The 16,206-nt window shown below is 41.4% G+C and overlaps 1 protein-coding gene across 2 annotated transcripts in view; it reads left to right on the top strand.

The window, feature by feature from the left end:
• CPM (carboxypeptidase M) overlaps nt 1-16,081 on the top strand; it is an 80,116-nt gene extending 64,035 nt beyond the window's left edge. The window contains exons 5-7 of one of the 2 annotated variants that reach the window (XM_054526246.2): nt 2,184-2,336; nt 10,273-10,421; nt 12,676-16,081. In XM_054526246.2, the coding sequence (XP_054382221.1) occupies nt 2,184-2,336; nt 10,273-10,421; nt 12,676-12,918 (545 nt within the window). In that variant the 3' untranslated portion in view covers nt 12,919-16,081. 2 annotated transcript variants of the gene reach the window in all.
• Nucleotides 16,082-16,206: the final 125 nt, after the last annotated feature.

Below are 16,206 nucleotides of genomic sequence, written 5' to 3'. Positions count from 1 at the left end.
TATTAAAGTATAAAAAATGTTGCCTCTTAGGCCAAGTGCAGTGGCTCACACCTGTAATCCTAGCACTTTGGGAGGCCAAGGTGGGCACATTGCCCGAGCTCAGGAGTTCAAGACCAGCCTGGGCAACATGGTGAAACCCTGTCTCTACCAAAATAAACATTAGCCAGGCGTGGTGGTGCACGCCTGTAGTCCCAGCTACTCGGGAGACTGAGGCATGAGAATTGCTTGAACCTGGGAGGCAGAGGTTACAGTGAGCTGAGATTGCGCTGCTGTGCTCCAGCCTGTGCAACAGAGCAAGACTCCATCTCAAAAAAAAAAAATGGCTAACACAGTGAAACCGCGTCTCTACTAAAAACACAAAAAATTAGCCAGGTGTTGTGGCAGACATCTGTAGTCCCAGCTACTCGGGAGGCTGAGGCAGGAGAATGGCATGAACCCGGGAGGCAGAGTTTGTAGTGAGTCGAGATTGAGCCACTGCACTCCAGCCTGGGTGACAGAGTGAGACTCCGTCTCAAAAAAAAAAAAAAAAATGTTGCATCTTAGAAAATGTAAAATGAAAGCCAGGCACAGTGGCTCATGCCTATAATCCCAGCACATTGGGAGGCCAAGGCACAAGGATCAGTTAAAGTCTGGGGCTTGAGACCAGCCTGGGCAACATAGTAAGACTCCATCTCCACAAAAAAAAATTTTTTAAATTACTAGTCTCCGCAACATGGCAAAACCACATCTCTACCAAAAAATACAAAAATTTGCCAGGTGTGATGGTGCACATCTGTAGTCCCAACTACTTGGGAGCCTGAGGCAGGAGGATTGCTTGAGCTCAGGAGATTGAGGTTGCAGTCATCTGTGTTTGTGCCACTGCACTCCAGCCTGGGCGACAGAGCAAGACCCTGTCTCAAAACAAACAAAAATAGCCAGGTGTGGTGGCACACATCTGTAGTCTCAGCTACTTGGGAGGCTGAGGCAGGAGGATCACTTCAGCCCAAAAGTTTGAACCTACAGTGAGCTGTGATTGCACCACTGCATTCCAGCCTGAGTGATGGAGTGAGACCATGTCTCTATTAAAAAAAAAAAAAAAAGCCAGGCGCGGTGGCTCACACCTGTAATCCCAGCACTTTGGGAGGCTGAGGCAGGCAGATCACTTGAGGTCGGGCATTCAAGAACAGCCTGACCAACATGAAGAAACCCTGTCTCTACTAAAAATACAAAATTAGCTGGGCGTATTGGCGCATGCCTGTAATCCCAGCTACTTGAGGCAGGAGAATCATTTGAACCTGGGAGGTGGAGGTTGCAGTGGGCCGAGATCGCGCCATTGCACTCCAGCCTGGGCAACAAGAGTGAAACTCCATTTCAAAAAAAGGAAAAAAAGAAAAAGAAAGTATGAAATGATTATAACCCTTTGAAAGTAGGGGACCAGAGGAGAGAACCGGTAAGTCAGCATGAGCAGTGGCAGCCTGGGCTCCACAGGGGGCCGGGCCTTTCACCTCTGAGAGGCAGTGCAGCATTCTTTCTTTGATCCCCAGGAGCACTCTGGCATATTGGGGAAGCCCACAGGTGCTGGCGGAAGGTGGCCTGCACTCCAGTGTCTGTCATTTATTGGCCGAAACCCCTGAGCACTTTTCTTTAACATCTGTGATCATGTCTCCTCATCTGTAAAGTGGGGGCAATTGCTGTGAGGATTAAATGAGCTGATACAAAGCACTTCATACAGTACCTGGCAATAGTGAATGTTGGCCCATGATTCCCCCAAATTAGCCTGCTTAGCTTTACTTAGTAAGTGTATTTATAAATGATTTGTAGAAATATTTTAAAGGAATCTTATTCTAGCTTATATCCATGTAAAATGTAATTTAAGAAAGAAATGAAAATCAAAGAATCATTTTTGTAATGTAGGATTTCAAAAAATAAAAACAAAAAATGACCCTTCCTTCACCCCTCACTTAATTTTGATGCACAGTTGAACTTCAGTCAGCTCTGATCCAGTTACCCATATGGGAATATTTAGGATTGTCTAGTCATGCCTGGGTAACAGAATGTCAAGCCCTGATTTTACAAGCTAATATGTCAAATTCATCTTTTCCTGTTTACATGTAGCTGTCTGATTCACTTGTCCCCAAGGCACGTGATACTTGGCTCCACTCCAATTTTAGACCCTAACAAAAATTAAATATGCTTGTGTTTAGGTGGAATGCAAGATTACAACTACATCTGGGCCCAGTGTTTTGAAATTACGTTGGAGCTGTCATGCTGTAAATATCCTCGTGAGGAGAAGCTTCCATCCTTTTGGAATAATAACAAAGCCTCATTAATTGAATATATAAAGCAGGTGCACCTAGGTTTGTAAAATTTTCTTATTAATTCCCTATTAATACAAAATAGAGCATCTGGCAAGACCTCTGGGTTGACTAAACGCAAGCCTTTATTTGTGCTTTGTAGTTATAGCCTCATTTCAGTGCCAGATCTGATGGTTAAGAATTCTCTCTACATGAGTATCTGCAGTGTGTGAGAAATGCAGTGCCCACTCATTCATAGAAAAGGAAGCATGATGAATGTTCCTTTAATATGAGGGTATAAAAATCCAGAGTACCAGCCAGCCGTGGTGGCTCATGCCTGTAATCCCAGCACTTTGGGAGGCTGAGGCAGGTGTGTCACCTGAGGTCAGGAGTTCGAGACCAGCCTGGCCAACAAGGTGAAACCTCATCTCTACTGAAAATACAAAAATTAGCCAGGTGTGGTGGCGCACGCCTGTAGTCCCAGTTACTTGGGAGGCTGAGGCAGGAGAATCACTTGAACCCGGGAGGCGGAGGTTGCTCCCTCCGCCAAGGAGCCGAGATGGTGCCACTGTACTCCAGCCTGGGTGACAGAGTAAGACTCCATCTCAAAAACAAACAAACAAACATCCAGAGTCCCCCTAATTTTACATGTTGAATGATCTAGAAATCTGGCAAAATATCAGGAAAACAGGCTGCTACTCTGTTACATCATCTCCCATTTAGAAAAATACTGTTTGCTTGTCACTCACCATGCAGTACCAAGGACCCTGAGAACACTGGACATACCACTTTGCATTTTTTCCAGAAGTGGCGTGGTGAGCTAGCACCATTACCTTCAACCCCTCTCACCTCTGAACTCTGCCAGATGTCCTGGTGCTAGGAATCTTGCCAGCCTGTTTGCTGAAGGCTGGCTGGCCCTTATCACAGATAGACAGACTAAATGTGGCAGAGAGTGGTAGCTTTCAAACGTGCAGCGGACTCACCGGGAGCACTTGCTAAAACAGATTGCCAGGCCCCAACCCGGAGTTTCTGTTTGAACCACCTTACCACGTGATGCTGATGCTGCTGGTCCAGCGGCTATACTTAGAAAGCCATCGCACTAGAGAAACACACTGCTTGAGATGATGATGGAATCTTGTACAGTTCAAGTTTATTAACCAGGTGGTGTTTGGGCAAGGTGTGGAAGGCTCTTCTATATTTACAGAGGTGAAGTTATCTTTCTCCATTCAGAATGGCTTGGGGAGAGAAACATATCAGGAATTGGCATAATAGCTATGATACCACATAGAGAGAAAGAGAGTGTGTGAGAGTGTGTGTGTGTGTTGAAAAGGTTTGCTGCATGGGCCTACTGCATAATTGCATAATTCCTGGAATTTTCTGCATGATTCACAGCAAAGCTTTCCTCCTGCTACAAAGAAGATGGAGAAGGATGAGGGAAGGTAGCACAGGGCCAGAGGGCTGAGTGCAAGGATGATTAGGACCCTTCCTTGGCCACACATCCCTAAAAGGGATGCCCCTGCCCCCTTTCATACCTGTATCCCCAGCCTCCATCCCCTGACCTGAACAGAAGTACACAAAGATTACTGGTAAACTCACAGGGCTATGTCTAACTGGCTGAGTCGTTCATGGACTAGGTTGACTCCCTATGATAGGGGATATTATGAAATATCGTTCTTTCTCACCAGCATCTTAATAAAGATTATAAACTTATTATTGGGACTTTCACCTTCTTCATTATGTCATCAAACGTTGTCTTGGGTTCTCTCTTGCTTAGTATTCTGGTAATTCTTTCTCCACTAGATTTTCCTCATGACGCATGTCATGTATTAGTCTAACATTTCTATTATATTTCTACCTCTATTGATCCTTTGGTTTGTTAATCTATTACTATTGTTATCATTATCATTATTTTAGAGACAGGGTCTCACTCTGTCACCCAGGCTGGAGTACAGTGGCGCAGTCATTGCTCACTGTAACCTTGAACTCCTGGGCTCAAGTGATCCTTCTGCCTCAGCCTCCCAAGTAAGTAGGACTACAGGTGCACACCACCACGTCCAGCTAATTTTTAAAAAAAATTTTGTATAGAAACAGAATCTTGCTATGTTGTCCAGGTGAGTCCCAAACTCCTGGGCTCAAGCGATCCTTCTGCCTCAGCCTCCCAAAGTGCTAGGATCCCAGGTGTGAGCCACCGTGACTGGCTCTGCCTGTTCTTTTCTGAAATTCATTCTTCACCAGTATCAACATCAAATATGCTCTATGTAACTGCACTACTATTTTCAGAACCTCAATCTAGCTGTAAAGATTATTTACCAAGCACTGAATTAAGGTGGGCTTTGAAGTATCATGTTGATGTAATATTGCCAGGGAAAGGGCAATACAAATTGCAGCATACCTATTATTATTTTTAATAATTTGGAAGGCTTACCAGTACATTTGCACTAGGTTTTGTTTGTTTGTTTTTGAGACGGAGTCTCGCTCTGTCATCTAGGCTGGAGTGCAATGGTGTGATGATCTCGGCTCACTGTAACCTCCGCCTCCCGGGTTCATGTGATTCTCCCACTCAGCCTCCCAATTTGCTGGAATTACAGGCACCCACCATCATGCCTGGCTAATTTTGTATTTTTGTAGAGACAGGGTTTCACCATATTGGCCAGGCTGGTCTTCAACTCCTGACCTCAGGTGATCCGCCGGCCTCGGCCTCCCAAAGTGCTGGGATTACAGGCATGAGCCACCACGCCCAGCCCATTTGCACTAGGTTTTATAAAGAATGTTTATCTGCCTGTCTCTATAATCAGATGCAAACAACTCACTCAAAAAATACATATATTGGCACATCAACCCTGCCCCCTTGTGGTTTAAGACAGTTGCATAACATGGTTTAATAATGAAACCATATTTCAAAATACCAATACAGTGTGGTTATTACTACTTAATAGAAAGGTTCTCTCCCTACTAGTGCCCAATAAGAAACTAATGAATATTTTGTTTGTGAAGAATGGCAGCAAACACCCCTTTATTGGTATTGCTCTGGTTTAAAGACATTATTGATATTCGTCAAACTGCATTGCATTTACTGGTTCCATTTTACCAATTGCTAGGATGCTTCTGAGTTTCTGAGGTTTTGACCCATCTGGAAGTCTCTAAGTCACCTTGTCTGGGAAGGAAAGGCCTTCTGCTTTAGTGGAAGGGCCTTGCCAAGAGGGTAGAGGCTTAGGTAGGTCCCAAGCTGTTTTGTCATCTGGCGATGTTTGCAATCTTAAGCAAGCACTTGTCTGAATCTCAGTGTAGTCAACAGAAAGTTGAGAGTAATAGCATCAGCCTTGCCTCCCACCAGCCTGTTCTAAGGCTTCAGTGGTGTTATTCTTTCAATTAGAACTCACTGCAGACCTCAACTGAAACTCGGGCCCCTTGGTGCTGTGTTGTCCTGCTTAGAGGATGATTTACTAGGTTCAAGTTGAGATGAGGGTGTCGGCAGACATTAAAACCAAGGTAGCAAAGGAGGGCAAGTCTGAATTCTAGAGGCTTAAAATGTCTTGCTTGTCCCTGTCTCTGAGGAGAAGCAAAGATGAGCCAGACACGGTGTTACCTGCCTGCTGCGGCCCTGTATTTCCCCTAGACTCCTCAAAGCAGATCTGAACCCAGAGAGCAAGGGAATGGCTCACAGCATCCAGAAACCTAAGCAATGGGCATAAAAGAATCTGGTATGTGCTGAGTTCCAGAAGCCTGTGGGCCACAGATGTGGATCTGTCATCACATCCAAAATAGGAGGCAACTGTGACCATGCGGTGGGGACATGGGCACAAACAAGCAGTCTTCTAAGTACTTTCCCAGCTCCGACTCTAAATCATGGCCAACAGATGCAGAATTCTAGTTCTTGCCCAGCCAAGACTTTTCATTCATGAAGCTCTAATCCATTTCCAAGGGAAAAAGAGCTTTACATTTCTCCCATGTATCTCCCCATCTGGCCACAGAATTTATGTCTCAGATTTTATGTCTTCTCATTTGTATTGTATCTGAGCGTTTTTCAAATTTTCCTTTTTTTTTTTTTAATATAGTGTTGGCTCTCTCTGTGCCTCTTAGGGTCTACTAGTATTTTTTTCAATGTTTCAACTTCAGCATATAGAAATAAATCACATTTTCTGGTAAAACAATTACTTCCCTCTTAAGTGAAAGGTTTGGTGGTATGTAGACAAAATATTGTAAAGACATATACAAGCTAAAGCACGCTTTTATTTGGCTGATGGAAGGGGTTTTCCTTTGAATATAAATTCCATACATAAGCATGGTCTGTGTTTGCCCAGTAGCAGTGATATTCACATACCCCAGGCTTCCATAGCTGGAAGAACCATCTCTAGGTTTAGGTAAGAGTCATATGAAAGTGAGTCTTTGGGCCTGTAATCCCAGCACTTTGGGAGGCCAAGGTGGGCGGATCACTTGAGATCAGGAGTTTGAGACCAGCCTGGCCAACGTGGTGAAACCCATCTCTACTAAAAATACAAAAATTAGCCAGGTGTGGTGGTAGGCACCTGTAATCCCAGCTACTTGGGGTGCTGAGGCAGGAGAATCGCTTGAACCCGGGAGATGAAAGTTGCAGTAAACCGAACTGGTGCCACTGCACTCCAGCCTGGGCAACAGAGGGAGACTTCAATTTAAAAAAAAGAAAGTGAATCTTTGGGTTATTAGGGGATGATGAATGAGGGTCAAACTGGAATATGAAGACTTTCAGACATTTCTTCAAATGCAAATTGTTCTTCCTTTTTCTATCTTTGAGGGTAGGCAGACCGCAGGTTGACTGGAGCCTTGATTCAGCTGCAGCACATGCTGATACATAGGTGTTGTTCAAGTCCCTGAGGCCATCCAAAATCACTGTCATGTGACTGTCAAAAAAGTCAAATCTGTTCTATTAAAGTGTAACTGCTTCTAGCCAAGAAGAAATTTGCTGCCTTTTTTTTTAAAGGGTACCATGACTTTTTTTTTTTTTTTTTTTTTTGGTGTCTTCTGCCAACTACTTATTACTAGTACCCTGAATTCTATTTCATCATTATCTCCAATGTTAAAGAATGGTGTAATGTTAGCCGGGCGCGATGGCTCACGCCTGTAATCCCAGCACTTTGGGAGGCTGAGGCGGGTGGATCATTTGAGGTCGTGAGTTCAAGACCAGCCTGACCAACATGGAGAAACCCTGTTTCTACTAAAAATACAAAATAAGATGGGCGTGGTGGCACATGCCTGTAATCCCAGCTACTTAGGAGGCTGAGGCAGGAGATTGCTTGAACCCGGGAGGCGGAGGTTGCGGTGAGCTGAGATCGTGCCATTGCAGCCTGGGCAACAACAGCAAAACTCCATCTCAAAAAAAAACCCAAAAAATTGTGTAATGTCAGTTTCAATGATAGCTCTGCTTCATTTTTTATGCACTTGATTTTCTTCGATTTGGTTCATTTTGGGGAAGTCAACGAAAAATACAAAAGATGCCAACAGACACAACACCATCCAGCACAAGTTACCTTGCTGAAACGCATGGATTTTCTAAGTGGCAGGAAGACTGTAAACTAGCTCAGAGCCCTGGAGAAGGAAATAATATGCATAGCTTCTTCCCTCACATATTCCTGCTTTGTGGAACAAAGTTGAATTAAGACTCCAGAAATTCATCTAATATATTCTCCCCCCGCCACACCGCATAGTTTTTCTTTTTTTTTTTTTGATTTTTTTAAATTATTATTATACTTTAAGTTTTAGGGTACATGTGCACAATGTGCAGGTTAGTTACATATGTATACATGTGCTATGCTGGTGTGCTGCACCCATTAACTCGCCATTTAGCATTAAGTATATCTCCTAATGCTATCCCTCCCCCCCAATCCAAATAAGAGGAAAGGAAAGAAAGCCAGGGCTGGTGGCTCACACCTATAATCCCAGCACTCCAGCACTTTGGGAGGCCAAGGTAGATCATGTGAGTTCAGGAGTTCAAGACTAGCCTGTGCAACATGGCGAAACCCCACCTCTACAAAAAAATACAAAAATTAGCCAGGTGTGGTGGTGTGTGCTTGTAGTCCCACCTACTTGGGAGGCTGAGGTGGGAGGACTGCTTGAGCATGGGAAGTCAAGGCTGCAGTAAGCCCTGATCACACCACTGCACTCCAGCCTGGGTGACAGAGCAAAACCCTGTCTAAAAAAAAAAAAAGAAGAAGAAGAAAGGAAATAATTAATGTTTGTTGATCCTCTTCTTCTGTGTCACTTACATTTAATCTTCACAACCATCCTGGGTGGTGGTATATTATCCCCATTTCATAGGTGATAAAATTGAGGCTTGGGAATGTTTAGTGACTTGAGAACTAGAATTCAAATCAAAACCTGACTAGGTTCTTTCTGTCACACCAAGCTATGATGATGGGTACACGCTATATTTATCACATATCAAAGGACCTCCTAAGGGGGGCACAGTGTAAATAGCTCTTCAAAATAATGCCACTGAGGCTGAGTGTGGTGCCTCACACCTGTAATCCCAGCACTTTGGGAAGCTTAGGCAGGTGGATTGCTTGAGCCCAGGAGTTCAAGACAAGCCTGGGCAACATGGTGAAACCCCATCTCTACAAAAAGCAAATTAATTAATTAAATAAAACAAAATAATGCCACTGAAATCCAAGGAATAAATACATAATCAGGTTACCAAATTATTACCAATTTATGATTGGGTACTACCTAAACATGAAAAGGAAATGTATCAAGCAGTAGGAATAAATATAAATGGAACTGTGTTTAAAAAAGAGAGGGCAAAGAGGAACACACGACGTGAAAATAGAAGTTTACATAGTTGTATAGAGAAAGGCAGAAGGAAATGTGGCATTTTCCTCTTCAGGAGACAAAAAATGAAGAGTCAGGAATTAAATAGGACAGAAAGTATAATAAAAGGCAACCTAGGTCAGATAGAAGTTTGTTGAAGTTCAAGATAAACATTGTTTTGCTAAATGCCAAAATTTTTATTTTTCACTTTAACCATTTCTGGGGGAAACTATTACGTGTGCCTCATATTTTTCTGCCCTAATAAATAATTATTGAGCATAACTGTTTGGGGAGAGTTCAAGATCATCTTACTATTGTAGCTCTTTGTTTTCATTTATGTTATTGGGGACTTAGGCAGCTTCACCTTAAGGTAATATGATTTGACGCTGGAGTAAACAAACTAGATGTGACATGTAGGATCTAAAATAAGAAAGGTCTTAAAATATAAATGGCCTTTTAAAAATTGTACTCCTGAAATTTTGATAGGGGCTCTCGAGACTATCATGGGTTGACGGCTAGGCTGGGCCACTTCATTAGCTGTGTGAGTTTGAGGAGGTTATTTTAATAAGCCAGAGCCTTAGTTTTTTTCATCTGTAAAATCATGATAATAATTGATGACACAGAGCTGATATGAGAATTTAATGAGAAAATGCACATTTGGCAGTTAGTACAGAGCCTGGAATATACTAAGTGCTCAATAAATATTGGCTGCTGTTACTGGTCAATCGAGTCCATGCTTCCAAGAAGGCTTGTGATTATAATTTTGCTTCCCATGTAGTTGGACTACAAGACAAAACTATTGAGTCCCTTGCACATGTAAATATTTTGTTGTAACGAATACATTGACACCATTTTTATTTAGGATTTTATGGAATCCACCAATGGTTGTAGTACAGTTTGGTGACTGAGTAAATAACTTGGAAGTAACAGGAATGGATCTTAGGTTGTCATCTGTGTTCTCTCACTGTGATAATACGTACTAATATAAATGGGCTATTCAACAACAAACAAATTTAAGCTATAAATCAGATTAGTAAATTTTGACTGTATTTTAAGTTACATCAAAAATAAGTTTTCTTTTCCCTCTCTAACACTTAATATTAACTCACAACATTGAGTAAGCTAATAAATATTGAATATATTGTTCTTAAATATTTATAATAATTTTTATATGCCATAAAATATGGTATTAATATTTAATTTTATTTTTGTCTTGCAGGTGTAAAGGGTCAAGTTTTTGATCAGAATGGAAATCCATTACCCAATGTAATTGTGGAAGTCCAAGACAGAAAACATATCTGCCCCTATAGAACCAACAAATATGGAGAGTATTATCTCCTTCTCTTGCCTGGGTCCTATATAATAAATGTAAGTATGCAATGCTAGTTATTGTTATTAAAATATTATAGAACTCATAATACTTATTCACCCAGGAGGAATCCAAAATAAGTCTAGGAAGTTCGAAAGTAGTTCCATCGAGACAGAAACAAAGGATAGTGTCAGACTTGCAATTGGCAGGACGTGGAAGAGGTGGAAATTATACGAAAAAAAACCCCAGAAAAATTCATATTTTTTCCCTGATGGCAATTTTTTAAAAATAGAAGCCAAATCCTATTTCTTGTGATATCTTTTATGATTAAAATGTAACCTGATTAATAATAAAGAATAAGCAATGTAGTAAAGGTAGTTTATAGTTTCCTGGGATACGATATAACACCCATTCCATGGCATACACTTTCTACTATAAAAAATGAATTGGGAAAAGTTCCTTAGAATTCATTTTATAAGTGAAATCTGATCCACAAATTTTAACACTATATTCAGCAAATGATAAACATATTTTGCAGCCCTTTTTTCAATCAATGCAAGTAAAATTTCAGTCTTTAATTCCATAAAATATATATTTCTGAGTCATTTTATCCTAAGACAGGAAGGCATGGACTAATTTGAGCCGAGTGGATTTATGTGAAAGAACTAAATGAATAAGTATTGATATAGTTGGCCAGATTTTGCCTCTTTCTCTTTGATGTGAATTTCTCTGAGAAATTCAGGATTCTTCTATTTTGCTTAGTGGGTCTCATGCCAACCATAGCAGTCATTCTATATAGAGCTAATCCTGGGAGAAGGTAGTCATCTCTTCTGTAGTGAAAACTGAGTTGGTATTTTATTATTTCATCTTGAGGACATCATGGAAAAAACATGGTTTTTAGTTTATAAAACTATAGAATTCAGAGCCTCCATGCTCCATGGGTTCTCCCCAAAGTGCCTAGATGTGAGGCTTATCAATTGCTAATCCTTTTAGGAATTTCTACTCCTGCCGAGAAAATGGATAGAGCTTGAAAAATCTCAACTCACTGTGAATCTTTGTCTAAAAAGGCCCTTTATTTTCCTGCTATTTACTGTGATATTTCTATTCTATTTAAAAATATGATTTTCCCTGTAGTGAATCTAATTACTTGTATGCAACCTCATAAATAAGCCACACCTTTAGAATAAAGTTATGAATTGTTCATTTCCCATTAGTTAGACTAACACAGTACACATTGACCCTAGATATTAGTTCTAGGACAATATTTGAAGGTAAGATTCTGAACATTGAAATGAATGTGTAAAATACATACCAATGAGTGGTTATGTAAATGTCATTCCCCATTTTTTCCCTTCTCCACCATATATAATAAAAGCATTTCTCAGTAGACATTGCCTGTAGTTAGTTTAGCATTTGTCTTGTCCTGATCATTTCCTCCAAAAAAAAAAAAAAAAAAAAAAAAGCCTAACCAAAGATTCAGGCTGATATGAACAAAACCAGGTAAAATCAAAGCTTTTAAAGGAGGATAGGTATGGTGGCTCATGACTGTAATCTCAGCACTTTGGGAGGCTGAGAGGCAGGTGGATCACTAGAGATCAGGAGTTCAAGACCAGCCTGGCCAACGTGGTGAAACCCCATCTCTACTAAAAATAAAAAAAAATTACCTGGGCATGGTGGTATGTGCCTGTAATCCCAGCTACTTGGGAGGCTGAGGTAGGAGAATCGCTTGAACCCGGGAGGCAGAGGTTGCAATGAGCCAAGATTGAGCCACTGTACTCCAGGCTGGGTGACAGAGCAAGAATATATCTCAAAAAAAAAAAAAAAAAAGAAAAGAAAAGAAAAGAAAAGAAAAGCTTTTAAAGGAAGCAATAGGCTTGTAGGTCAGCTGAAAAGAAATTAGTAAGTTGAGAAAATAATTCTACTTGAAAATAATCTTGATATCCAAGGAGGATGTTAAATACACACTTGGGACAAAGGGAAACAGTTATCTCTTTACCCTTGTGCCCCATGAAAAGGATGGTGGCAGAAACATCTGCTGCTTCCTTCTCTTGACTTACATTGCCAGATAAGGTACCCGTCTGTCCTTATTTCATTTTGTAATTCTTGGCAACAGCATTCACAACGCTGGTCTTTGTCAACAGGCGTTGGATAACTCAGTCTGCAGGACCAAATCTGTTGCTGGCCCAGAGGTCTGGTAGATTGTTACATGCATTGAACAAAGGCTGCATTTTAGTGGTGGATATCAGTGTTTTCAGTATGGGCACCACGAAACATCTTAAGTCACTCATATAATTGTCTCTTGTTTCTTCTCAGGTTACAGTCTCTGGACATGATCCACACCTCACAAAGGTGATTATTCCAGAGAAATCCCAGAACTTCAGTGCTCTTAAAAAGGATATTCTACTTCCATTCCAAGGGCAATTGGATTCTATCCCAGTATCAAATCCTTCATGCCCAATGATTCCTCTGTACAGAAATTTGCCAGACCACTCAGCTGCAACAAAGCCTAGTTTGTTCTTATTTTTAGTGAGTCTTTTGCACATATTCTTCAAATAAAGTAAAATGTGGAACTCAACCCACATCACCACCTGGAATCAGGGATTGCTCACTCCAGGTTCCTGCAACCCTAAGTCAGTCTAGTGGGACCTTGACTGGAGAAACTCCATGATCTTCCTGAAGAAGAGAAATGGATGTTTCCAAATTCCACAATAAGCAATATGTGGTGATAATGAAAAGAATGATTCAGTCTTGACAATGAATGGAAGACACTTACCTAACAAGTACTGCTCATTTACACTCAAATTAATCTTGAAGTAGTCTTAAAATGTGTAAGAAGTTAAAACTTGAGACGCAAAAAAATGCCTGCAAAAAGAAGATCATTTTGTATACAGAGAACCAGATGAATATAAGCAATGAAGATGAACATTTATTGATCTTCTACATACAAGACTTCACCATAAGGCCAGGAGCAGTGGCTCACACCTTGTAATCCCAGCACTTTGGGAGGCCAAGGTGGGCGGATCACCCTGAGGTCAGGAGTTCAAAACCAGCCTGACCAACATGGTGAAATCCTGTCTCTACTAAATATTAGCGGGGCATGGTGGCGGGCACCTGTAATCGCAGCCTTTTGGGAGGCTGAGACAGGAGAATCGCTTGAACCCTAGAGGCAGAGGTTGCAGTGAGCCGAGATAGCGCCATTGTACTCCAGCTTGGGCAACAGAGTAAGACTCTGTCTCAAAAAAAAAAAAAACAAACAAACCTCACCATGAGTGCTATATGTGAATAGATATTAAGTGCCATATATAATTAGTTCTCAGAAGAAGGAAGAAATGATCATAGGACTGGGAATTGTTTTGCAAACGTTCTAGGAGATATGAGAGAAAATATGTAACCACATCTTAGTGGCCCAAGAAAATACAGGCCTGAAGGGATAAGATTGTGTCTCTATAGAGCTTCAAAGCATACAGGTCAATTAAGTAAGCCCCTCTCCCTCCAGAGCCAAGTTTCCCTAGCTTTTGGCACCTGGATGCCACAGTCCTCCATTAGGCTGATGACTCCAAAGATGTAACTCTAGCCTCTTGCCTGAGCTTCAGACTCACGTCCCACTGCCCACAGGACACATCCACCTGGATGTGACTCACAGGTACCTCAAACCCATCATGTGGAGATACTCATCCTGTTCCCCCTACAGCTGCTCTTCCTGCTGCATTCTCTCTCTCAATTACTGGGACCACCAAGCTAGGAACCTGGGAGTCATCCTTGATACTTTCTCTTCCCCCTCAATCCCGTGTATTCAGCAAGTAACTAAAGGTTGATGTTGGCCGGGCATGGTGGCTCACGCCTGTAATCCCAGCATTTTGGGAGGCCAAGGCGGGCGGATCACTTGAGGTCAGGAGCTCAAGACCAGCCTGGCCAACATGGTGAAACCACATGTCTACTAAAAAAAAAAAAAAAAAAAAAATTGGGCGTGGTGGTGCGTGCCTGTAATCCCAGCTACTGGGGAGGCTGAGGCAGGAGAATCGCTTGAACCCGGGAGGCAGAGGTTGCAGTGAGCCGGGATTGCGCCATTGTACTCCAGCCTGGGTGAAGAAGCGAGACTCTGTCTTAAAAAAAAAAAATTGGTGCTGATAAATATTGATGAATTCTGCTCTCTGCTCTCCATGGTTGTCAACACTGCAGAGTTGAGGCCTCATATCTCACCTGCACTGCTGCAACAGCTTTACTGGTCCCTTGCTCCCAGCCTTCTCCTCTTCAGTCAACCCTCCACACAGCAATGGGGAAGGGGAGCCACTTGAAACAAAAGTCAACAACTGGTTGTAGTTCATAAACACAGAGCTGTTTGTGTCCCCCGTATCTGGAATGCCATTATGACCCACTACATTTTTTCTTTCCTACCCCTCTTAAAACTCAGTTCAGGTAGCAGCTCCACTAGGAAGCCTTGGCTGACCATAATCCCATTCAATTCCATTCCACCTCTTTGCAGGCAGTCTGGGGTTAGGGACCCTTTCTCTTTGCTCCCCAAAATAAACTGGTTATCTCTACTATTGGATTTACAACACTGTATTATAATCTTCTACTTCCATGTGTGCCTTCTCTAGTAGAATGTGAGCTCTTTGAGGCCAAGGTCTATTTAATTTGTTTGAAAAATTCATTGTTATATCCTCAAAGCCTAGCACATAGTAGGTACTGAATGAATGAATGAATGAATAAGGGGTGCCAAGAGACTGCTACTCCCAGTCCTTCCCAGAAACTGCCTAGGGCTTTGAGTCATTTTCTGAAGCTAGGTCTTATGCGTAAGCAACCTCCAGCTCACTATGAACACTGACAGAAGAGTGTTTTCATGTCTATAATCAAGAATTCCAGATACATTCCTTTTACTGGACCTTGAATTGATCCTAAGGTTGGTAGTAAAGGTATTATGTTACCTCTTAACAGCACTACCAACTACCTTTTTTATCCGAAAAAAATTTTACCATTAGGACTCAATTTGAAGTACTAATGCTTCTCAAGTTCTCCACTATGACAGTTACCCTGTATTAAACCGTTACCTATAAGAATTAAGGGATAAAGCACTAAACAGAAAAGAAAAAAAAATAGCAACTCTGGTGAGCAGATTTCTTTCCTTCCTTCCTTCCTTCTCCTCTTCCTACCTTCCTCCCTCCTTTCTTTCCCTCTCCTCGCTTTCTCTCCCTTTCCCTCCCCTTCTCTTCCTTTTCTTCTTTCCTCCGCTCCCCCCCTTCCCTCCCCTTCCCATCCTTCTTTCTCTTTTTTTTTTACTTAATCCCCAGTGTGATAGTAATATAGGCTGATTTCTAGAAGTGTGGTGTATTACTCGTGGAAAGTGAGTTGCCTTGGTTATTACTTTCAATTGAAAGTTCTATGGGATCTAGAAATGAAACATACTGGCATGGAAAGTGAGAACCACAAAGGAATAAAGAGCTACAGGAGCATTTAGGCCATTTCTATGCCAAGCTTATTCTACATGCACAAAATCATACATGTTAATATAAATAAAATTTGGAGGCTTCTTTAAACCACTTATAAAATCTGGTAATTTGTGCAGCAGCAATAGATAACCAAAAAAAATCTCATAATAATCTGAATATCTTGATCATTTTTATTTAAAGAAGCAGTAATTATATACTTGAAAGTACATAATATAATATTGCAAAAATGACTTTGGTATATTACAAATAAAAGTATATAAGATGAAACTTGATTTGCTATCAAGCCCCAAGCAATTTTTCAACTGGGCATTGAATTCTAACTTTTCTAAGATAGCAATTTTTGAAGGGACACGAACTAAAATCTGAATTAGTTCATGAGCCTTAATGTAAATCTCTT

This window comes from Pongo abelii, chromosome 10, assembly GCF_028885655.2.
Source record: "Pongo abelii isolate AG06213 chromosome 10, NHGRI_mPonAbe1-v2.0_pri, whole genome shotgun sequence".
NCBI classification, from domain to species: domain Eukaryota; kingdom Metazoa; phylum Chordata; class Mammalia; order Primates; family Hominidae; genus Pongo; species Pongo abelii.
This window is presented reverse-complemented; position numbering and strand designations above follow the sequence as displayed.